This window comes from Strigops habroptila, chromosome 11, assembly GCF_004027225.2.
Source record: "Strigops habroptila isolate Jane chromosome 11, bStrHab1.2.pri, whole genome shotgun sequence".
Taxonomy (NCBI): Eukaryota; Metazoa; Chordata; class Aves; order Psittaciformes; family Psittacidae; genus Strigops; species Strigops habroptila.
The window spans coordinates 25,610,614-25,636,329 of NC_046360.1; the positions used below are offsets into that span (position 1 = coordinate 25,610,614).

General features: G+C 37.4%; 1 protein-coding gene across 1 annotated transcript in view; it reads right to left on the reverse strand.

Moving 5' to 3' along the window:
* Positions 1-211: 211 nt before the first annotated feature.
* IL17RD (interleukin 17 receptor D) overlaps positions 212-25,716 on the reverse strand; it is a 52,747-nt gene continuing 27,242 nt past the window's right edge. The window contains exons 2-13 of the mRNA XM_030501909.1: positions 25,155-25,212; positions 21,319-21,444; positions 17,994-18,112; positions 17,434-17,554; positions 16,383-16,427; positions 16,145-16,296; positions 15,400-15,465; positions 14,817-14,871; positions 13,757-13,867; positions 11,914-12,098; positions 7,067-8,000; positions 212-4,814 (exon numbers count right to left, since the gene is read on the reverse strand). Of these exons, the coding sequence (XP_030357769.1) occupies positions 4,699-4,814; positions 7,067-8,000; positions 11,914-12,098; positions 13,757-13,867; positions 14,817-14,871; positions 15,400-15,465; positions 16,145-16,296; positions 16,383-16,427; positions 17,434-17,554; positions 17,994-18,112; positions 21,319-21,444; positions 25,155-25,212 (2,088 nt within the window). The 3' untranslated portion in view covers positions 212-4,698. The remainder of the gene's footprint in view (positions 4,815-7,066; positions 8,001-11,913; positions 12,099-13,756; positions 13,868-14,816; positions 14,872-15,399; positions 15,466-16,144; positions 16,297-16,382; positions 16,428-17,433; positions 17,555-17,993; positions 18,113-21,318; positions 21,445-25,154; positions 25,213-25,716) is intronic.

The following is a 25,716-nucleotide window of genomic DNA, read 5'->3' on the forward strand; positions in this document are numbered from 1 at the left end:
CACTAAGAACTGAGCTTTTAGCACCGAGGTAGATATTGGCAAGCACTTCAATTTCTGGTCATTTAGGTGACATCTGACACTAAGGAAAGAACATTTCCTTTTCCTCTCCTTTTTGCGAACAGGACAAAATGACCTATCTCTACTTTTTCCATGGACTGCTATAAATATGAAATCATTGTCAACAATGCAGCTGCCCATAAAAATGAACATCATGGGTAAATCAGACTTTATTAAATCAGTTCTAAGAGAAGAAGAATTGTATCCCATTACAAAATATATAAATTGACCATTGTTCTGGTTTGTGGAAGTCTCAGAAACAGCAACGGATGATAGCAAGTAAAATAAAATAGTTTATAACAGATAGAGAGGAAAATTCCTTCAGCTGATCTACAGCACAGCATTTAACTTCTGACCTTTTAGAAATTATTTAGGTCTGGCCAGCTGCAGTTTGAATGCACATATTGTGCGCAGTTTTCATTGTAACTGAAAAAGCGTTTGTTGCTTGTTGGTTCGGTTATGGTTTTGGTGGGTTGGGGTTTTTTCTGAGGGGGAGATTTCAGTATCAAGTCATCCCAATACTTAAACACAAGATAAAAGAGAGCTTTCTTCCTTAAGTTTTTTGAGATGTATCCATATGCTCATCCTCATATCAAAGCGTATCTTTCCACATTCTCAAGGTGTAAGAATTTTGATCAAGAGTTCCCAAACATCAGGAAAGCATCCTGAGGGTTCTCATGTTTTAAATGGAAGGTATAAAAACTAGAGCAACTCCTTCTTGCCCTTGTGTTTCAGCCACAAAGTCCCTCATGTACACGGCTCCAAGGCAGAGGCTACAGAGATTAGGACTGCAGAATATTCATATGGATAACACTTCCCAAAGATACAGAGAAGTAACTGATCAAATTCTCTTTTGAATTACTAATGCAGCTATTCAGTGCTTAATGACCCTTTAGAATGTCTCTGATTTATCTGGTGATAGAAGCAGAATTAGGAATTGTGGGACAGAGGCCCAAAGAAAACAAGTATAAACATTATAAACAGCACCCTGTAAATTCAACATAGCTAATGTGTATGCAAACCATCTGGTATTAAGTCAACAATTCAAGTCTTCAATAATAAGAACTTTACAGACTCATTACAGCTTTTTCTACAGCATTCTAAGTTTGATTGTGCCAGACCAAAATAAAATATGCCAGTCCATTATAAAAACCTTCATTTACCTGGGCAACATAAGGAATACGAGTGGCTTATCCCTGAAATCAGTTTGCAGGGTTCATTGACTGGAACAGTGAAATCCACTTGGATGAAAACAAAAACCATACAAATTTTAGGTAATTATCACACCATTTTTGACAAAATTAATCTAAGTCAGGTTATTGTAATTCTGTGGTTGGTGTGGATAGGTTTCACTTGCAGAACCATGTAATGCTAAGAGAGCTTCAAGGAGGATATAGGAAAAATAATTACATAAAATCATATTAACATAGTTTTAATAAAGAAAAAAAAAAAAACAGTCTTTCCAATACCAAAGTTTTACAAAATTAACACTTCTTACAGCTACTTGACTATATTAAACACCCATCAAAATATCTGTTACACTTCCAGATGCAGCGTATGAACAGCGGTTAGAGAACAGTGGTTACGAATGTGCTGTGTATAACCGCATTAAAGTGTTTTGAATAAAACAACTGCACTCTTTAAGCCAAGTCTTCTTACACTACTAAGAAAAGCCCAGGGAGAGAAATGAAAAAATGTTTTATTTTGATATTTAACTTCTAAATTAAAGTATCATAAAACATTTATTTCTGCAAATGTCAACTGCATTCTGTTTTCAACAGCTGATGTGTTCATGTAGAGGTACAGATTATGGCAACAAGTTTACTTAACATTCATGATGCTGAACACACTGCTGTATCCTGAACCTTCAGCTTTCCCATTTTTTTCCGCTCTCCCAGAAAACACGTTTTAAAACATCCAAACAATGTCCACACACTTAAGTCTAGTAGAGATTAAAGGGATCCTCTGACTATTGATGTTTTTTAGAGTTTACTAATGCTTGAAAATAGTAGCAAGCTACCCTCTAATATGTCTGTTAACATATTTGGTTTAAAATTAACTTTTAACAAAGATTTTTGTTGTTATTCTCATTGAAGGGAAAATACAGAATTCTTGCAAATTCAGTATCAGTCCTTCCAGCACCAAAATATACACAGTATTTTTCTAGGTTTTAAAGCCCTGTGGCTTTGTAAAAAAACTACACTAAATCAGATTATTTACTCAATTTTGTATATTTTCTGTGGGCTGTCCTACCCTAAATTTTCAACTAATTATATTGTCTTTCTTCTGAAGACATATAATATGCTGTTTCCACCTTACGCTAAGAAGGAATAAAGGAATTATTCTTCTTCCTTCTCCCCCTTCTCTCCCCCCAATGGATTTTACTGGCATCTGCATAGACCTTTCATAATAAAAAAACCAACATTTGCAGGATTGTACAGCGTATTTTGAAGAAATAAAAATAAAAATATTTATGACAAGTGACTCTTTGCGCAACTGCCTTTGTTTTGGAAACGGAGCTTTCTTACAGCTCAAAATGAAAACTTAATTCCATTAAGTAATACCAGTTCCGCCACTGAATTTAATGGAAACAGAAAATCTTCCCAATCTTCAGTCTAGCATAAAGTAACAGTGTGTGAGCTATGACTTGCCACAGAGGAAAATGCTTTGCATTTCTCTGCGTAGCAGCTCTTCAGCACACAAATTTTGTAGCCCTTCTGCCTGTGCCTTATCACTCCAAGCTCCTTCTCTAGTAAATCAGCAAGAAGTGCACTGAATCAAGATCCTTCATAGCTGCATTTAGTAGAGAATCATTTACTCAGGTATTGTGAGTTAGAGCTTTTCCAGTTAGTGTTCTTTCAAATTCAAGAAACAGGAAAAGTAAGGAACATCGCATTAACGTACAAGGCTCTCCAAATCTGACACATACATCCAGTTGACCACAGAATTCCATAGTACAATTGCAAAGCATGCCACAGTTCTGCCATCGATGGCTGTGTTCAAATAATTGTTACAGAACTTTCTTACTCCATCTGTGACAATTTCGAGAGTCTTTTGTTTGGAAATTCAAATGATGAAATATAAACTGGCACAAACCCCCCCAAAAACCCAGAAGCATTAAAGCTACTCAGCCAAAACCATCCCTGGTTTAATAGTTCTATCTCACACTATTAAAATGGATAATACAGTGTAACAGTTAGCAATGTCTAATTCTCATCTATCAAAATTGAGAGAATATTTCAGGTGTTTGAGTTCTCCCCTGATGTATTCCTAAAGTAACTTCCTGCTAGTGGAATGTGAAGAAAGGTTAAACGAGACAGAATCTGCCCCCATAAGCAAAATTAGCAAAGGCACATTTATACGGTGTTCTTTACTATTTGCTGTTATCATGCTTATTATAATACTGCCCAGACTTGTAGTTGCACAGATGGGTTCTACTTATGACAAGTTGCTCTTTGGAAGCAATGAGGATATTTTGGGTGATGGTGTAGTGATCCAGTCACTGCAGAGGACAGGACGTGTGCTTTGTGTCTTTAGATAAACACGGCCAGTTGCAGTTTTAGCATTTTTTTTCTTAATATAACACTAGTAAGATGATACTGTCTTAAGCACTAAATAATGATAAGTAGTGTGAACTGCAAAATAACTCATTGGGCTTCTGATACTGGATTGACTGAAACCAAAGCAAAGCATTCATGCCTGCTAACCACTTAACTTGTTTTACCCCAGGTGGTTTGTCCTTGAAGGATAATATGAAATCCCCCACGAAGCATACTCAGCTCACGGCTAAACAAATCCAGAATGATGTTTTAAATACGAAATTTGGTCTTCCTTCCCCCATCTCTTTAAAGTATTCTTTCTATCAGCCCTTCCAGGAAGAAAACAGGAAACTTTGTTTCCATGGTATCACCCAGCATATGCAGGATCTATATATTTGCCTATTATAAAAATGATACTTCAGGTTGAGTACAGTACTACTTGTGAGTCATCATAGCCAGATTGCGGAGAAGAGACAGGAGAATCATACATAGAGGAAGATGTGCTTATCTGAAATTAAATACTGAGACATGTTAACATTCGGGAAAGAGAAGACTGTAATGAAAGGAGCTCAAACATTTTTAAAGGAAAATTATTTCTTCTGATGGAGAATTTCTTGGTCTCACCTTTGGCATTTTATCTTCCTTCTGAAAAAAATTCCGCTCTCATTCACTACAACACTCTTGCCATCAAGTACGTCAGCACTTAAAGCTAGAGGCTGGACTACAAAACTTACTAAGACTTAATGTTCCAAGCTATTTTATGTCCAGTTGCAAGATTATTTCTAGCAACAAAAAAAAGTCAATTTTGTATATGGCATCTGTAAACAGTGTAATATCATGACATTTAAATTAGTAATAGGAATCATTTTTAAATGCATTCTCATCTATTTTTCCATGGTGCATTTTTCAAATCATGACAGACTTTTATAAAAAAGAGCAACAGATTCAAGTTTACTGGCCATAAAAAGACCTCTTAGGAATAACAGATCTTCTTCAGGGAGTATTTGTTCCTTCAAGTAGATTTAGTGCTGAGACATGTGGTAGCTAAAGCACAAACAGAGGCTGTTGATAAAGTGGCAATGCATTATAACGTTGTAGTGGATTATAAAGGAGCAATTGCCTGCAGTTCATCAGTGTGGATATGGCAATGAAGTTCTGCTTTACATATTCCAGGCACTAAGAATTTTGTAGCAGTGATTACAGGAGGTTCTTCTTCCCCTATGAAAAGAACAGAAGTGAGGTTAATTCATTGAAACATTTTGTATTTTGTCAACATTTTAGAAATAATGCAAAGAAAACTTACGAAACCCCTCTGGATGTTAATGCTGTACATTCACGAGGCTCAGCTACCACTCTCTGTAACTCCTTATTGAAAGGATTAATACAAATTCTCTCCCCAGGCAGGGCTGCTTAGAGAAAACCTCGTTAGTGAATGGAAGTAGTAAAGGTTTGGTTGTTGGTATTTCCTCAGAATTAAATTGGTTTGAACTTCAGTTGATGATGCCCCATATGATAATCTCTTTGAGAATCTTTTATTTGCAGAAAGTCTGCAGTAGTCTGTGCATGAACTGCACTGAAAGACAGAAACTCCTACAGTTGAGACTTAGTACTTTAATTCAAAAGATTAAATAAAACTGTCCTTTAAAGAATGAAAAAGATCTACCTTGACATGCTAAATGACAGAGCTAGTTGCTTCTGTTCCGACTAAGTAATGGATAAACAATAGCTAGCCAGGTACTGTGAATTCAGAGTAATCATATGGACACTACGAGAAGAATACCTTACAATCCTTACAAGAAGAATAAAAGCTAAAAAATCTAGCTGTTCCTCTCATTATTAGGCATATATTAGGGCTATAAATATTTTGTGTGTTTGGGACAGTAGAAAGATTTAACGGGTTGCAGTCTAAGAGGCGGCTGCTGCTCAGTTCTAAATACTGTCTCCTTTGTACCCTGTACCTAACTAGGACTGTGGTTTGGGTGAGAGTTGGTCAGGACGGTGCTTTTGGACAGGGGGGAGAATGGAAAAGTGGCAGAAGTTACTGTGGTTTCTTAAGACGTTGGAACATCAGTATAAGATCCACCTCCACCAGCTAGTGCTGTGTTGTTTAACCTCTACAGCAGAAACATGTTAACAAGTATGTATGTGACTTGAGAATTAATTATTGGAAAGACTGCCTCTTTCTTCCTGTGCCTCCCTAGCAGCTGGGATACCCAGCTGACAGCTCTGTGGCTGAATCAGGAGGGGATACTGGTAAAGCATACTTACAGAGGGGCCATAAATTTTAAACCAGCATCCCACTTTCATCTAGAACCTTTACAGATGTCGCCTGTAACTCTTCCCCCAGATGTGAGAACAGGCTACGTTAGAAGATGGCAGGAAATTAAAGAATGTAATATTAATTTTGAAACAATGAGTGTGGCCTATGTAATTGAATCAGTAAATCTGTTATTTTTCCCACCTGAAAAGTTTTCAGGTTCTGGTTATTTTGTCCTATAGACTATCTAGCTTATAGATAAAGATGCTGTATCTGTAAATCAACATCTGTATTCTCTCCCCCAAGATAATTCTGGTATCAAACATTAGTTATGAATTATCTAAATAATAATAATAATTAAAAAATCCATCAAGCCAAGAGAAAGTCTAGCAAATCAGCTCACTCATTCAGGAAAGCAGAACAGCACAGCACCATCAAAATGCAATATTCACCTGTTGCAGCTGCTTAAGGAAAATCTTAGCAAATAGCAGTTTTACCTTATTTAATACAACTGCTGCAACATTCCACACTGATGTAGTTGTGATGCCAGTTCTATGTACTGCAACTAGTAAGGTCAGATCAGCTTTTTATACAGCCTGAGGCTATACTGACACCTTCTAACTGTAAGTGCCTAAGCTGGGTATCTATTTTGGAGAGTGTCTTCCAAGCATTTAAATTCCTCCACTGAAACCCATTTGTTCATTCCCCCCAGGCCCATATCCAACAAGAAGCCTATTGTCATTCTGAAATTTGAGTTCACCACAGCACAGACTATACCCCTGCAGGTTCTCATGTGTGCTGGAACAAAACAGGATGTCAACTACAGATTTACAGCCATTCTGTAAAAATGCTTTGTTATATTACCCTCTTGGATTAAACCACAGAGCTGTCAGCTGAGGATCCCAGCTGACGAGGAGTCCCTGGAAGAAAGAAGCCATCTCTCCAATAATAAGTCAATTAATGAGAAGTGACCTTATTAACAGAATTTTAGAGAAATCTTACTTAGGTAAGAATCCCTCCCTCCCCTGAAGTAAGTTAAGGAAAAGATTAATTTTTCTAAAGTCACTTAAACCTATCTTTTTTACCATCTTTAAACAATACTTACCTGTCTCTGCAGCCTTTTATGTGGCTCCTCACATTTTAAGTATTTTGAGCTGGTAGAAATATGCTCACAATAACTGAATGTGATTTTTGAAACAGTGCTGTATCTTACCTAAACCTGATGACGAAGAAACACTTTCTGTAATGGAAGATGTTTCAATTTGGTCTGTCAATAGTCCTTCCATTAAAGGTAGAGATAATTCAGATGAAGGAACAGACGAATCATAGATTCCAGAATCTCGAGGCATATCTTTAAGATTTGAAGCTTTAACAACATGTAGCAATGGCTGAAGAACAGAGCTGCCACCACCTTGAATGTCCTGAGTTTCTATGTCTTCTCCAAGGTTTAAGTGCTGAATTATACAGTGAGAGTCTGAATTCCCAGCTGAAATAACATTCATATCTGCTTTCATGTAAAAATCGCCATCCTGTTTATTCACTAAGTCATTTAAAACCAAACCTGAATCAAATTTTTCCATGACAGGCTCTGAGTAATGTAAAGAAGGTGGAGGAAAGGGAATAAATTGTTTCTCAAACCAATCTGGTTCCTGATCAATGAACTGATGCATATTGCAAATGGCAACATAAAGGGACCTCCCAGATTTGCTCCTGAAATAATTCCTTTTACTAATGTTAACAGGGAACACCTCTGAATCCTGTACACTAAGATCTCTGGAGTGTAAATGTGAATACAGCTGAGGCAGATTGTCCATAAGTTTGTATTTTGTACTTAGATCCAGAATACCAGGGATGTCTCCTTCACAGGAGTAATCAAAGTAGACTGCAATGAACTTGCAGAGATCATTTGAATTCTGCTTTGCTTGACGAAGCTTCTCTGCAACGGTCCACACAGCAAACAGAAAGAGTTCTCCTTTTCCAGCATCTTTGGTTATCCCTCTGTGTTTCCAGTTCTTTTTTTCAACGAAGTATTTCATTCCCTTGGAACACACAATGATGATAAACTGGGACTCGTTTATTTTTTTAACAAGCCACTCTTTCTGTCTTTCTTTACAAATTTTTAGATCTTCCCACAAATCTAGAGCCACCTGGAAAAGAAAAGAACATTCTGGTTGATATTCATTATTGGATTATTAGATATATTTGCTAATAAAATTCAAATGAGTTATACTTAAAGAGTCAACTTGTATTTATCCAACAATTGAGAACTGATGATGAGTTTAACTATAGCTCCCTGATGCAAGTACAAGCTGATTTTGCAGAAAAAGAGAAATAAGTAATAATTAACATTGATAGTGGACAAACTGGAATCAGTGACATTACCTATGCCAGTGGTTATTCACCAAACTGAGCACAGCCTCACAGCCACTCTAAACTTTGCTTATGGGATGAATATTTCCCTGGGCTAAGGAAGTAGATGTTTTCCTAAGGTAAAAAAGAAACCTTCCAGACTTATTTACTTTATTTTAAACAAGAATGCCAGTTACTATATGATACCACTTTGCTACTTATTTATTACTTGAAGAAAAACATACCTAAGTATACCAATGTTACATATAAATTTACGGAATCAACAAGTAACAGTGCAAAACCAAGTAGCTGAATGCGAACTGGATGGTTCCTTAAAAAAATAAAACCACGATGGATTTGGTATATTGCAGTATTTCCAGGTGAATAAAAAGAACATAGAAAATGTGGCTGGACCAAGTAAATTACTATTTACTTATCTGATCAGATTAGATATCATCCATCCACAATAAACAATGTATTGTGCCTGACTCGAGCCATTTAACCGTTGTATATCTGGGTCCATAGTCCGCTGAATTACAGAATCACAGAATCATTTAGGTTAGAGAAGACCTTCAAGATCATTGAGTCTAACTGTTAACCTACCACTGCCAAGACTACTACTAAGCCATGTCCCTAAGTGCCGTATTCATTTATCCATATTTATCATCCTTTGCATATTAATGAAGTCTGATGGCAAGAATTTTCGTATCTAGACGTAAACATAATCAGTGCCCAGAATACTGAGTCCTTTCAATCAGGATGTAAACCAGCAGCAGGTTATGTCTGCTAAGAAACTGCTGAAAGCTGTACTATAAGAATTATTTTATTTAGTACTGTCAAATTTTGTGAACATTCCACATGCTGTGCAATGCCCGTGTATGTCCAGATGAAGGACACAACACTTTAGGTCATAAAAAAAAAAAAAGAATGAGCAGTAGAATAACAGAACAAATAGATGCAAAAATTTTCATTATAGACACACATTGAAACCACTTATAAAGTCTTCTCTCAAGCATTGTTCCAGAGAACAAAGTATTCTTGCTTTGCTATATCACCCGTAACAGGGTGGAAAACTTCACCATCTCAGAAGACAAAGCGCAGGTGGATGCCTGGAACAGGAGGACTCATGAAAACTGTTACCACAGTCAGCTACAGGAAGAAAGGGATTGTGCCTGACACGGTCAGGCAGTGGGACCAGATGATCACTGAGGGTCCCTTCTGACTGAACTATTCTGTTCTATGCATGGGGAAGAGTAGTCAGTTTACAGCTGCTTGGGAGATCCTCTGATAAAGGTACAATGCAGGTGCCTGTGTCTGGTTTTGTTTCTTTTCTTCAAAATACTGTCTGATCTGCTATCTGTGAGAAAGGATTTTTAGTATGGTCAAGTTATTATTTTCAATGGCTATGAAATGCCACTGGTTTTGTCCTTTGTAACAAAACATTCCAATGCCATATGAAGAGTACTTGTGCAACTGTTCCATTATGCATTGAGCATCACATAAAATGCATTGTTATGCACTGAGCATCACATAAAACTCCACAGTTTTAATAACCACATACATTATTTCTGTATGTAGATGATATCAATATTTTGTTATATAAAGCTAAAATGATACCTGATCCCGTATGTCCCATGGTACATAGTTACAGTAACAGCTCCCCTTAACACTATTCCAAAGAGATATAGTGTATCTTGTCTCTAAATTGCAGAGACATCAATTTGATAGATGGACCACTCGGTGGATAAAAAACTGGCTCGATGGCCGCATGCAAAGAGTTGTGGTAAATGGCTCGATGTCCAGTTGGAAACCTGTAACGAGTGGTGTCCCTCAGGGATCGGTGTTGGGACCGGTCCTGTTCAACATCTTTGTCGGCGACATGGACAGTGGGATGGACTGCGCCCTCAGCAAGTTTGCCGACGACACCAAGCTGTGTGGTTCGGTTGATACGCTGGAGGGAAGGGATGCCATCCAGAGGGTCCTTGACACGCTTGTGAGGTGGGCCGATGCCAACCTTATGAAGTTTAACCAAGCCAAGTGTAAGGTCCTACACCTGGGTCAGGGCAATCCCAGGCACTGCTACAGGCTGGGCAGAGAAGAGATTCAGAGCAGCCCTGCAGAAAAGGACTTGGGGGTGTTGGTTGACGAGAAGCTTAACATGAGCCGGCAGTGTGCGCTTGCAGCCCAGAAAGCCAACCGTATCCTGGGCTGCATCAAAAGAAGCGTGACCAGCAGGTCGAAGGAGGTGATCCTGCCCCTCTACTCTGCTCTCGTGAGACCTCACTTGGAGTACTGTGTACAGTTCTGGTGTCCTCAACATAAAAAGGACATGGAGCTGTTGGAGCGAGTCCAGAGGAGGGCCACGAGGATGATAAGGGGGCTGGAGCACCTCCCATATGAAGACAGGCTGAGAGAGTTGGGGCTGTTCAGCCTGGAGAAGAGAAGGCTGCGTGGTGACCTCATAGCAGCCTTCCAGTATCTGAAGGGGGTCTACAAGGATGCTGGGGAGGGACTCTTCCTTAGGGACTGTAGTGGTAGGACAAGGGGTAATGGGTTCAAACTTAAACAGGGGAAGTTTAGATTAGATATAAGGAAGAAGTTCTTTACAGTGAGGGTGGTGAAGCACTGGAATGGGTTGCCCAGGGAGGTTGTGGATGCTCCATCCCTGGCGGTGTTCAAGGCCAGGTTGGACAGAGCCTTGAACCACGTGGTTTAGGGCAAGGTGTCCCTGCACATGGCAGGGGGGTTGGAACTAGATGATCTTAAGGTCCTTTCCAACCCTTACGATTCTATGAGTCTATGATTCTATGATTCTATCAGGGCTAAAGTGCATCGCTAAAAAGGGGAATCAAATAAGTTACTTTCAAACACCTTACCTGAACTACTCTAAATATAGGAATAAACTGTGCACATCCCCACCAAACATGAGGCAGCGCCTGTGTTACTGTGTGTGGCCGCTAGAGGACAGACTTGCTGTATAGTTGGAAAAACAGTTCATCCATTTACCACCACAGTGGCAGGATTAACATGAAGCAAAAGTAGACTAACAATTGTCTTGCCTTTTTACAGTTGGAAAGTGAAAGATTGGCCATGTATTGACTATATTTTAGAAAGCAGTCTGAGATTCTAAGCCTAGTCATTCAAAGTAACAATTTGAACATCTTACAGATTTAAACAAACAAACAGACAGACATGCTGATTTTACAGCATTAACAGAAGGGAAGTAAAAAAAACCAACCAACCAAAAAATAATACTTAATGTCAATAATTAATCCTAATTACACAGATTTTGCTTTATGAGTAAGAGTTCTGATAGATTCAACTACTTTAAAATTACAATATAAAACACATTTCAGGAATACTGAAGTGTATCAGGCAGACACCAATACCTCTTTTGTGGCTGCTGACTATAAAGATGCAAGACCTACTAAACAGAAAAAGCAGTTAATACAAACGAGCTAAACACAGCTGAATGCAAGTCCTGGAATCAATGCCGCACACATTTTCCACTATCCCATGGGGTTTTGGTTTTTTATGTGGGCTATGATCTGTTCCTTTTCCTAAGTAAAGAAAATCTACATAGCCAATATTTAGAAGAATAACTAAAAGTTACCTTTATGGGAAAGAGAGATTGAAATACCTCATTTTCAATCACGTATTATTAAGGAAATATTAAGGAAAAACAGTTCACAGAAGAAATGTTGAGTTTACCTCACAGCCACAGAAGTCCTGAAGAAAATAAGCAAAGCATTGGATGACATTAATGTGTTTCTGGCAATCTTTACTGGAATAGCAGATGAACACTTTTGGCCGGGGACGGAGTCTTTCCACATGGAGACCTGCAGCATATGCTGAAGATTCTGAGCTCTCCTCATCTAGATGGGAATATATGTTTTCTACATTGGAAGAGAGAAAGAGAGTTCACACTATAAAGTTTGGTTTTGTTTTGTTTTTCAAACTTTTGTAGGCTCATTACTAATGCATACAGTAAGGACGTCTCAAAAGATATTTCTTCCCTTTCCAACCTGAAAAGTTGGAAAATTTTGGAAAAATGCTTTATTGATGCAGTTTATGAGTTGCTACATATGTGGAACAATCTTTGGAAGCGAAATGCGCAGTTATTACTGTACAACTCGGAAAACTTAGGAAAGGTTTATCTTATAAATAGAATAAGTGCGTTTCACCTCTATCCAGCTACAACAGTCTTCATCTCTCTGTTCAAATATTATAAGCCCTAAGGCTGTGTCATCATCTTTCCTGTATAACATAGTCTCTTGTTTTAAAAAAACCCACAACACAAGCCAGGTAAGAATATTAAACTCCAGGAACACAGATTCTTTCAGAAGATCATACAGGATCTCTCTGGTGTATATATACATATGTGTATAAATATACACACACACACACACACACACATTTGGACATCAACTTGACATTAATGTGAACTAAGATGTTATTAATTATTAACTATGTATTCATTTAAATCAAAATAGCTATTAGTGTTTCTTTCCTTGCACAGATGTTTTTATTTAGGAACAAGGAATGCCAGACTAATTCAATCTAGTTCTACAGTTGATTAAGCTAATTTAGAATAAAGCATGAGTATTTCAAAATACAAATACCCACCATGGGATTTAATTTTGAACAATTCTAAATTCTGGAACAACTCTTTCTGTAGACTAATCCTTGGTGATTTATCTGGGTTTTCTGTTGGAACTGTGCTGGCTGTGAGCAAAGGGATAACTGCAGAAGACCAGAAGGTAAAAGGATTTAACCCAGATGGCATATAGCACTTGCAGTATGCCTCGATGCCAAAATTCAGATGGATAACACAGATATGTGAAGTTTGGGGAAGTAATCTCTTTTTCCATACTCATGAAACCACACAGTTCCCTAGATTCTACAAAAAATGCCAACTGATTTTAACATCTCAATGTAACAAGTGTGGTTTGCCAGCTCCTGGACACAGAGGAGAGAAAAGTCAGCAAAGAAGGGTGGAACGTAATTTAAGAGACACATCTGCAAGTCTGAGAAAGAGTAAATTTAGGAAGATGGCTTAGGATGAAGTGTAAAAGCAACTTCCAGGAAAGTGAGCAAATCTGGAACAATAGATACAGGTAGTATTCCAGACAGTACTGAGAACTGCACTGGTATCACACGGCTTTACTTTCCTTCTGGTTTAAAATAAGTTAAGAATTAGACATTTAAAACATATCCATTTACAGATCTGTTTGTATTTTATGTGGTCATGTTGTACCTCACAAATAAAAAGAAACCCGAAACCAAATACACTTCCCAACAGCAATTTTTTTCTCTCCTTTCTACAATGAAGTCTTGGATTTGCCATACAAATCTTTCTATGGCAACAAATTACCATCAAGCACTGCTACAAGTTTCAACACACAAAGAGCTGTGGGTAGGAAGGAGACAGAAGTAGAAGAGAAAAAGTCTCTTCAGATAAAGGTACTTCTGGAATCAATCAAGCAGGCAAGACTTCTTTTGACTGCAAAGGAGCATCTTCAAATGGAATTCCATATTGAATAAACCCTCTTACCTTGCTGTTTCTTGCGGCACATCACTGTGAAAAGTGTCGCAAATGCTGAAATGACAACTAAAGGGACTGTGATGGCAATGGCTCTTATTGGTCCAGCCCATGGAGAGTGTACTTTGAAAAATAAAGCAGAATTAGCCATATGCAAATAAGCTACATCATAATTATCTAATCAACTCTTCACGCTGGTAATGTAAAACTGCTGCAGTACACTGTGACTAGGTAATTCTCAAATATACAGTAGAATCAAACACCATGTTCTGCTCCATTTTAAATAGGTTTTATGCTGATTGCCCCCAACCCCACAGCATTAGAGCAACTAAGATAAGTAACAAGTGCTGCATGCCAACTCATCCCTTCCCCCCATGAGCAGAACTTTACATGAACAAAGATACGATAAGATATGCAACAGTCATTTGGACCTGACAGTTTTTGTGCCAGGGTGCTGAGCTAGCCACTCAGAAAGCACTGTCTTCTGCACAGATTACCTTTAGCAATGTGCATTAGGATTCAGTCTATTTTACATGCTGCCTTCGTCTGCAGCTATGTTCTGTGTCTGCAGTGACATTCTGAAATCCCTATTTAGCTTCTCAATGACACACAGACACGCTAAGCATTCACCTGTCAGGTTTTCCAGACTGCTTGATTTGATTTCAGGGCTGAAGCGCACCAGCAGGTAATGTGTTTAAGCTGCTGTCACAGTTTTATTACATTATTTCCACACTACTGCATGCATCAGCTGTATGCAATTAAGATCCAGGCTGTGATTCTTCATACTCATATTTACAACAAAAGTGACTTTCCCATAAAGATTTCCAATCATACACTGATCTAAACTGTACTAAATATAAATATACAGAGATGCAGATGTGTATGTGCAAGTGTGCATGTCTATTCTTTTTTCATTCAGTCAAAAAAATCACAGCACAATTGCCTCAGTAATCTTGATTATGGCAAACAAAGAGACAGAGATCAAAATCGAGATTTATTTCCAGCATAATTAAAACTGAATCTAAATTAATAAGGTGAATACTATATACTGTGTAAAAACCAAAATTCATACCTGGTTTTAGTGCATAGTGCATTGTTTTCCTTGTTGTATTAGTGTCATCAACCAGCTTTGAAAAAGTAAAAGTCGAATGTTATTTTGGGGAAATTTGACTTTATTTATTTTCTGCAATATGTAAACAGCTACAACAGCTTTCATGAGCAAATGTGAAGAAACTTGCTGTTCAAAAAAGTTAAAATTAAAGAGCAACACAAACTTGTAATTAGTAAAATCATTTGTCTTTGTTGGTACATAGTTTAACGTTGTAGTATTAACTTTCAGAGTTCACATACTGTCAGCATCAAGAGAAATACACAGCTTTTAAGTATAGTAAAAATTGACCAAACTACAGCATTCCAATTTTGAAAAAACCAAAGTCCAAGAGCTGAAGGCACAGATGAAACTGCCATGCACTCAGGGAAGCAAAGCTATGGAAAGATCAAGAACATTCTGCCTAAAAACCTTTACTTGCCCACAGTACTTCAGTAGAGATGCCTGAAGTTCAATTTTACCAGTGTGTGACTTGAACTACTTCAGTTAATTTCTCCATTAATACACTCATTTAGCTGTTGTACCCATTACTGTTTGTAGGTATTACCTCAATTATATAATCCCCTGGAGACACATTCTGAAGAATACAACTTGTAGTATCTGTGTTTTGCTCCTACATCAAAGAAAGAGAAGACTTTGCAAGCCATTCACATACTTTTAAAACCTAATAAAAAATACATTCGCATTGATTTAGCAACATGCAGTGCCCTCCTGCGTTAAGGCACCTTAAACCAGCAAAACCTCTTGATTCAAATGTGGACTGGAGATTCCTATCTCTATCCTCTGCCTGCACAACTAAAATATGATTGACTATCAAAAAAATCTTAAAAGTTTGGTCTAACAGATAAAGTCTACATAACCCCCTGAAGCTCCCCAGCTTTCAGAGACTTAGGATGAAAGGTTGATCAGTGAGAACAAACTTGCCATTGTATCAAATTTGGTGCAAAAGTATAATAAAAAAATAGGCAATAATATGTATAACAAACATAATGAAACTGCAGTTTGAAGTACTAATTAGTTGTAGGGTCTTCAAGTGAGAGCAGTCTTGCCTCATTTGCTTATACTACGCAGCTCCAAAGGAGCCTTCAAGCCTTTTGACTGCTGAGTGCTAACGCAATACTGCTGAGTGCTATCACAATACAATTACTATTTACATAAACACTACCAAATAGTTCATAAATTTTAAAACTCATAGTATTCTATATTAAGTTTTCAAAGTTTCTGTGAAACCTTAGAACATGTCATGTTAATAGGTCTTGTGCTTTCAAGAGTTGCAAAACTCAGTGACGTACCTGTTTGCAGGTTTTTTGCTTAAATGGCCCTTCATGCTTCAGTTTGTAGTGAAGAAAGTAGTATCTAAACCCAAAGTTGTGAGGTGCATGATCAAAGGACACTTGCATGTTAAAACCATGCTGGGTAACATTTAGGTTCCTTGGCTTCCAGTCTGTCAGAGGAGATATTCATGAATTGGAAAAAAGTCTAGTAACTTTTTGAAATATGACTATACATAAAGTATTACATTTTACTTACAAGGTTTGCAGACAAGGTTTTCTGGCTGTAGCAACAATTCACATGCTACAAATACACACAAAAATTATTAATTATACAGTATCAAAATGCTAGGTTATTTAAATAGAAAAAAAACAAGGGCAAAAGAAAGGAATTCATCATTTTGAAGACAATACCCCTATTTCTTTCCCAGTCTCTACTATGCCGGAGTAAATATATTTTGCACACTTAGGTGCTTTGTTATGATTTTAAGCCCATTCTCATCTTTATATAAGAAACAGAGGTTCACTAATTTGAAATTAGCATTCCTTAGTGAGACAAAGGGATAGTAACAGGCATAGTTAAGCAGGAGAGGAAGCCGAAACTAGTCTTAAACACATCTTCTCAGAGTAAATAAGTATGCTGAGCACTATTACAAAGACAAATGTTACTGCAATCTGCATCAGACAGACTTGGAAACAAAAAGAAAGTTTTATAGGGCAAAAAAACCTAAGCAGGACAAATATCAGCATTTCAGCCCGAAAGGTACTTGCCTATTTAAGTACTATTTAACTATTTAAGTACTGAGAAGCTTTTTCAAGCTTCTTTTCTCTAACTCTAATGTGAATTAGTAAGTAATTTTGAGAAATTCAATTTGGTTTGTTGCCATCTAATTTTCTATAGGTACTCATCTATATCTATCTTTAGATACCCATTTTTGAAACTGATCTCAAAACCAAAGCCAACCTGAGCTTCTTCACAATATCCAGAGAGGAGAAGGACTTAATGAGTGAAATGGTCCTGAGAACCATGAGAGTAATTTTGCTGTAGACAAACCTGAGATTATCTCAGGCCTGCCTGAGACTTTCCTTCTGGTTGTTGCCTAACACGTGTTATCATACACCACAGATTTATCTGTGGCATCCAAATTCTTTCCACTTAACACCCAGATCTTACTCCAAAGACTATGTCAGTAACTATTTTAACCTGGACACACCTAACATCATCATCTGCTACCAGTCCTTTGTGGGGAAAACTAGAAGCTGCGAGAAAGGGAGGTGATATGCAATACTACATTGTATGCAATACTTACGTCTAGTTCGGAAGAAAAATGGGTGATAATTACTCTCATTTTTAATGGAAGGAAAAGGAACAATCTTTACAAAGTAATCTGTTTCAAACTTCAGATTTAGAAAGGGCTGGGATTCCATTCCCTACAAAAAGACAAGATTGCAACATATTTTAAGATCAACTATTACGACTGAAAGTATCTTTCAAAACAAGCCCACAGTTTTGTAAACATAAGCCAAAATTAATGCATTAAGAAATCCTTTATCTAACCTTCCATTACACACTGACATGAGGAATCTCAGCACAGAGTTGGATGTGGACTATTACAGCTGTGCAACTGTACTGCGGAGTCACCCAAATGACAGATTTCCCTTCAGGAAAGCTTCTATAGAAGGGGACTATAGCCATCACAAGAGGAAAAACCATCATTAGCTTAAAAAATAATACTTTTAGGAAGCAACCTGCATCCTAGTAAACAGCACATTGTGTATATATTTAGATTTATATGCAGCATATAAACACTTTCAAGACTACTCATGCAATCAAGCAATAATGAAACTTTTCTTGAAACAGAGCACTTACTGTTCGTTTAAAACTGGGGCTGAGCTGCTTTGGATCTTTTAAAACCATCTGCTGGCATTGTCTTCCCTCTGATTTTAACTCCTCAAGTATTACTCGAAATCCTTTCAGGTATTCAATCCCTGCAAACAGCAGGGCATTTAAATAAGAGACTAATATTTCATAATGCATAATGTGTTATTTAATTTGCATATACTTCATTTGTCTTTAAAAATAAAACTTACCATTCATATGAAATACGTTTGTGTTTTAATACCTGTTGTTGTATGTCAGTTCTTCCCGCATTTTCTATCTTGCCTATTTAGAATTCAACCTTTGGCAAAGGCTGCAATTACTACATACTTGTGTAATGCTTAGAGCAGAGGGGCCCAGAACTCCGCTGAGGCTTCCAAATTATCACTGCAGTACAAGTTATCATTACCTCCACCACCCTTGGAATACTTTATAGAAACTTCACTTTCATATTATTAGCAACAAAATGGAATGTTTTGCTACCAAGTTACATAAATACACCTTTGTAACATCTTCCTATCATTTCTGAGACCATAAGATTAATGTGATAATGGTTGTTACAACTTCTTTGGTTCTATTATAGTATGGGATAACAGAAAACTTGACTTAAATGGAATGGAATTTATTCCAGTGTGTGAATACTTCCAGTTATTTACAACTGATGCCTGAACTACACCCTTTTATTTCAAGTTCCTCCAACACAACAAACTCTCAGCACAGTGTCTTTACATTTCTTTGCAAACTTCTCATCATGGAATTACCTCATTACATGACTAAACTGAGCCATGGTGACGTGAATGGCACAGGACAATGCCAGAGTGTTATCCTGTGATACGGTTTTGTGGCTCAGGTATCAAAGACTCTGCATAGTTCTTCAAGAGTAACTACCACTCCTTCATCTAATTACACCTTTCAGCAGCATTAAGTATGGCAGAATACAGAGTTATCAAAGACACAGCCACAGCTTTTGTAAGCTGAATGCTACATAAATCAAATTGGATTAATTTGAGTTTATGCCATGCTTGTCAAATAAAAACAAAACTAAATCCCAAATGTCTGATTCTCCATGGACCTCCTCTGTTTCACTGGTTTCATGGCTTTGTGGGGTTTTTTAATGTGTTACAATTTTGTAGAAGATAAAGACCATGAGTTGCCAAATGTGTTCTTGGAACAAAAGCCCCATTTGTGCTTACATGAAGACCATGAAAGAGAAAGTGCCCAGTCTCCATGTCACCCGAGATGTTTCGACAGCAGTTCTGTCCTCACGCTTCCGAAGGATTAACCTCTGATCATTACAAGAAAGAACACCAAGCTTTGTTTCCCATAGAGATTTGATCCATCCAGTCTACAGCTGAAGATTACCAAATGCTTAACCACACAGTTTTGTAGAATTAAGTGTAATTTTCATATATTCTTTTAAACCCCAGAAATTAATCATTATTTTTTACTTTAAAATTAAGAAAGAATTATTTAATACAGGGAGACAAGGGGGGGGGTGGAGGGGGGCAAAAAATGTTGAGCACAAACCCCCAGTTTGGGTTTTTTTCTTTTCCTATTTTTCTGTTTAAACCTGGTAGGTAGCACACTCCTGACAGCCGCTTGTCATCACAGAAAAGGTCAGCAAATTTGGAACATGTGTCTTTTTGTGAAAGAAGAATGCTTAACTCAAAGATGTGAGTCTGACAACCCCTAAGCACTTTGCCACAAGATAACCAGTGAAGGCACAAAAGATTTTCATGGTCACTCCCCATCTCATTACCAAGTGTTGTAAAGATTCTACTATTTAAATGTCTCGTTTTTATAAAGCTAACAAAACTGATGACATTGTGTGCGCTTCTGGCTCCAACCTCACTGCTGCAAGTTTCCCTACAAATGATGCAATGACTGATTTTCACGTGTGGTGCTGTCTCTGTAACCTTACACCAGAACCCTTTTTTTCCATTCCAATATTTCCCTGTATTATTCCAGCCAGTGTTACTGTGGCAGGAAGCACAAGTGTTTCCACAGCGGTATGTGGCTTTTTGTCTTTCACTGTTAAGAAATCTCAAGAGATTTCACAAAAAGAGGTTTCTAAAGATTTATCATGAAGTTTAGTGAAATGTTGTACTTTACTGGAGTATTGCATGGCTTCACATATCACTGAAAAAGAATCTAGAGGTTTGTCTTCATGTTCTGGATGCTTAGTTTTCAAATGTCTCGCTAATCATGATGGCTTCACAGTATTAGCTAATATCTCAAGGCACACTATACACTTACGACAAGGTTCATCCTTACCAATGGCAGGTGTAAATCTGTAGTTCAAATAATCCTGTTAATTTAGATAATTTTGGCCAACTTTTTATTAGAACTGAGTAAACAGTCATTGTTTTTACCTTCTAATGTGGCTGACAAAAAGCCCATTCTAGGAGGAGAGGAACTGTCAGCTCTAGTGTTTTCTTATTGTTTGCATGTGCCCGCATTATTAGTATTATCTTCAATTATCTTAAGCCACTTGGCCATTTCATGATGGTTAGTTTAGTTAAAACCAGATAACATAATCAGTAAATCCACTTAACCTGGCACACATGTGCTGCAATATGCTGAAAGCAATTGAAAGAGCTGGGACACCACTGTGAACCCTTCCACATTACACTCTTCCTTCAGGATACTTCACATATCACATGTGAAATGTGAACATCTGACATAGAGACTGCGTAATGGTGCCAGTGTCAATCCATATATTAAATACTAGTAAAGCTTATTTTTTCTTTTCAATATCTAAAGTCTTATTCACATGCCCCCATCATGCACACACACCCCCCTTTGGAGACTACTGCTCTAGTAGGCAACAACGTACTTCCAGTGACATTTAAGTGATTGAGGAATATTCTTAGTGACCAGCCCCAACAAGGAAACACGCTAAAGTTTGCACAGCTATGAATAAATACGATTAATTTTCCACATGTGAGACAATCAGCATCCTAAAGAATCTGTAAGTGTATTAGCAATTAAACTCAATCAAAGCCACTGAAATGCACTCGTGCCTTGGGGCACAGAACAAAATTAGGGCTACTACACAGTTCTGAAGAGCAATCAAAATTCAAGAACCTGAAACAGTAAAAAGCAGCGTATGGATGCTAGTTTTAAGAGTCTTTCAAGTGAGCTAGTGTAAACAGCAGCTTTGTAAAACTGTTAAGAATTTCTTTCTTCTTAAGTTTGAAGAAGCAGTTTGCTTCAATGATTCCAAGCATAATTTAATTATTAATTAAATTATTTATTTAATACCCATCACCAGGAAGTTATTACCAAAGACATGATGAATAAGTCTACTACTTACCAATGGCATTTGCTGTCCAAAGTATCGTCACTGCAACCTGTTCATAACATGCATACTGACTGATAGTTATATTCTGCACATCTCCAATCACATGCTTTCCCACTGAATTCAGGTAAGGTGTGCAGTCTGAAAATACAGAGGAATAAACACCCTAAGAAAAACATTCTAGTTGATGTTCTTGTGCCACACCAGAGCAAGTAAATCATAATCTACCAACAGCATCTAATCCTAAAGATCTATTCAAGAAACTAGTTTCCAACATGACCTGCATGTTTCCATGTAAATAAAGAATTGAGCTAATTTCCTAACATTTCTTCAGGATTAAGCAAAGTAAAAGTATATGTTCTCTATTTATTCTATAAAAATAAGTACTATTTAGTAAATCTAGACAAAGCTTTTGTCTCTGGACACTGAAAAACAGAAAACTTTACAAATCATTGAGCACAACCACATTCACCAGTTGCAAAACCCTCGTTCACAGGGCTCCAAAGCAAATAACCAGATTATAATACCTGTGTAGCCTGTATGACAATAAGAGTAAAAATGACATAGGTTGGGACTCCCTAAAAAGAACAACTTTTCCTCACCAATTACTCTAGAGAATATGAGGACTGACATTAATTTTGTGCATGTACAGTGCTTACAGCAAGAAAATGCTGGTCGATGATCAGAAGCATTTGAGAACAATGAACAATGTGAATCTTTAAACTGGTGCTCATGAAGTGCCTCTTAACCACGATACTGCTTGATCCTGACCACCAAGAACATACTGCCTAAATCCCAAATCTGTCATACATTCAGTAGCCACAACCCCATAGACCATTTTACTGCTGCTGGATATAGTAAGAACTGGTTTTGTCTTACTATCCTCACAAAACACAGAGTATTCCGTAAATTTAGAGCCCCTCAAACATGTAATTAAACCTCAGCTTTCATTAACAAAACGAAAAAACACTCTCAACTTTGTTGTTGAACTTGACCGTGTCTTCATGCATTCAAACCAAGAAAACAAATAACCCCAAATTTTAGTACTTTTAAAGCCTTACAATGTTCAGCCTCATATTTTGTGACAGGAAGAGAAGTAGCAGCCAGAGAATTCAACAGTTCTGGAGCACAGTATACATGAAGATGTGCATGGCACACACATTCTGCTTTGGAGCTAGCGAAGCCAACAAAATCCAGGAAAAGCTTTATATTACTGACTGATGATTAATTCTAAAAAAACTGAGATATTCTACATGCTGTGTATTTGTCTATACACTTGGTAGAAATGAAACATGAAAAATCAGGTGGTTTATGCCAATACAGGAAATCCGAATTTAATTCAGAAGTGTGACCTTAAAGGCAAGGAAAGAAAAATCATTAACTGAAAAGCAGTTTTAGAAAATGGCTTTTTACTGTAAGTAACAATGGTAAGGGGTCTTTTATGTAACTGCCACACAAATAAGAATAGAACAGTTTGTACAACATTGCCTTTTACAAAAGCAGGGCAGTTGGTACTTTGCTGTTTGTAGAATTCTGTTGGTACGAGTGAACTCAATGACAGCATGAACTTCCTCTTAGGAGAATAGAGGATTTCTTTCAATGGAAAATTTGAAGTAACAGTTTTTTCCTAGGTCTGGATCTAATTAATAGCAAGCCCAAGATTTTGGATCTTGGTTACTAAAATTTTATGGTCAAATGACAATTTGCCAAAATGGAATATAGCACAAATGCCTGAAGTTTGACTGTGAGTCACTGATTTACATTTTTAAGGAACAACAGATTTAGGAAGAAAACAGCAGGGGAAAATAGCACTTTTCAGAAAACCACTTCTTTTACTTGAGTGCAAGTGAAATGCTAAAACATACAAACATTTGGTTTTCACCCCAATAAATAAATAATCTAACCAACTAATTTAACAACATAAACCACAACTCGCTAGAGTTGCTGTGTGGCAAAATAAAAGCCTTGAAATCACGGCCAGCAAGCCAAGTTCTCTTTTGTGCTGGCTTATTCTCGATAAGTATGTATTTCGCTATTATATGAACTCTTCAGCTTTGATATCAGGGAACTCTTTTCCTAGTACTGCAGAACTCAAATAACTCCTTTGTCCAGGAAGCAAACAGTGCCAGCAGAATTCTGAATTAACACTTGTCATTGGTTAAACACAGTTCCTGGTGCCAGAACTAATGGAAAAAACCAAGACAAATACTGGGACTTAAACAGACTCCATTGTGTTAACTAAATGTAGGGATCTCTGCTCTGACCGATGTTATTTCCTGGTTTTCTTTATGTAGCTTAAAAAACATCATAACTTTTCTGTAGCGACCACTTACCTCTTGGACAATCTAACACACAATTTTTGCTCATTTTAAGTATCAACATCGAATTAGATTTAAAAAAGATCCACAGTGAAGGACTGCAGATTCATAAATTAACATAAAAATACAGGAACAAAAAGATGACTGGAATGAAACAAAGCACTACTGTTAGGTTTCCAGATATATACTCTCACTGGTGAAATTTTACCCACATTTAGCACCTGAAGTAATTTCTTTGGCAAAAAAACCCCAACCAACCTGTGACATGCACTGGCATTAATACAAACATTACTGCTGTAAATTAGGATCTTCTTTTGACTGTACATAGAGTTTATCTTTATGTTGGCCACTAACTGCCCAAATAAGGATAAATTCCCAATGTAGTCAAATAGTCACTGACTAGACAACACAGATGGCAAAAACCTTTAAAAAAATGAGAACAGTAAAATACAGCCATTTAGCAGATGTTTGAAGAATTCCAAAGTACTATTGCTGCAACCTGCTTATTGCTGTTCTTATGCTAAAGATTACTTTCTTCTTAGTTCAGCTGCAAAACAGAGCACGTTTGCTACAGTACTACAGCCATTTGTCTTCACTGAAAATGCAGACAGGAGTTTTCCAATAACCTGGTCTTTTAACATTGTAGCTAATGAAAAGTTCCAACTACTTTAACTACATGAAAAGATGCTATTCATCTGCAATATTCAAATCCCAACTACCTTGCCTATGTTGAGACACACTTTACACCATTTTCCCAAAAAATTACACAGAAAGATATATAACGCTTGATGTAATCCTTTCCTACGACTTTGTGTGTGGTAAACCTTTCAATTATTACATTCTTTCACAGAACAAAATCATACTCTATAATTTTCCAGCCAAATACGGGGCAGATGATGTAGGCCAATTTGAAAGTGAAAATACTACAAATTATTAGATCATTTTATTATCAGTGAAACACAGACAAGAGAAGATCCATTAGACCCAGCAAAAACAAATCTAGATTTTAAAAATCTGTCAATACTAAAGAGCTCATGCTATTCTCAGAGCCGTTTTTAAGAGACAGAACCAACTAGGTTGGAAAAAGACCGCTAAGATAAAGCCCAACAATTACCCCAGGACTGCCAAGTCCACCACTAAACCATGTCGCTAAGGACCTCACCTACAGAGTTTTTGAACGCTTCCAGACATAGTGAATCCACCACGTCCCTGGACAGCCTGTTCCAATGCCTGATTACCCTTTCAAGGAAGAAATTTTTCATAATATCCAGTCTACACCTCCCCTGGCACAGCTTGAAGCTGCTTCCTATCACTTGTTACTTGGGAGAAGACATCAGCCACCCCCTCACTCCATCCTCCTTTCAGGTAGTTGTAGAGAGCAGTAAGGTCCCCCTGAGCCTTCTCTTCTCCAGACTAAACAACCCCAGTTCCCTCAGACATTCCACATAAGACTTGTGCTCACATGTTGCTATATACTGACAACTGTGATGGAGTCCTTTATTTTTGCGTATATAATGCAAATTGTGAACTTACTGTCATATTTAAAGGTGATATTGAGTAGTCCATTGTTCCTGGTGACTGATGACAGCCCCTGTAGAGAAACATCAAGAAAATAGTTGTAATAAAGCAAGCTACTTTGAAGTCATGTACATTTTTATTTTGTAAACACTTTATTGGAAGACGATCGAGCTTGTGATTTTTTTCCTTATGTTCTGGCACACCATCCATCAGTCTGACCACAGGCAATGACAGAACAGGTTGCACACACCTGCATGCACTCACCTGTCACCAACTTGCCAAATGTAATAATCAAAGAAGTGAAAACAAAGAGAAATGAAAGTCTGAATATAGTATCTGCATGAAGACATGAAAGTGTGACTTAAGTAGTACAACCCCAGTAGATGTGAATCACTTCTGAAAGTGATGTGATGTTCTCAACTTCCACCACCTAGGTTAAACATGCCTGTACAAACCGCACATCTTTAATCAAGATTTAATGACAAATCAAGTTGGGTTCTCTAGGGCAAACACAGTGCAAGAAAAGAGAACGTCAGTCAGAAAAAGCTGATGTCAATTCTGCAGTCATGAAAAAGAG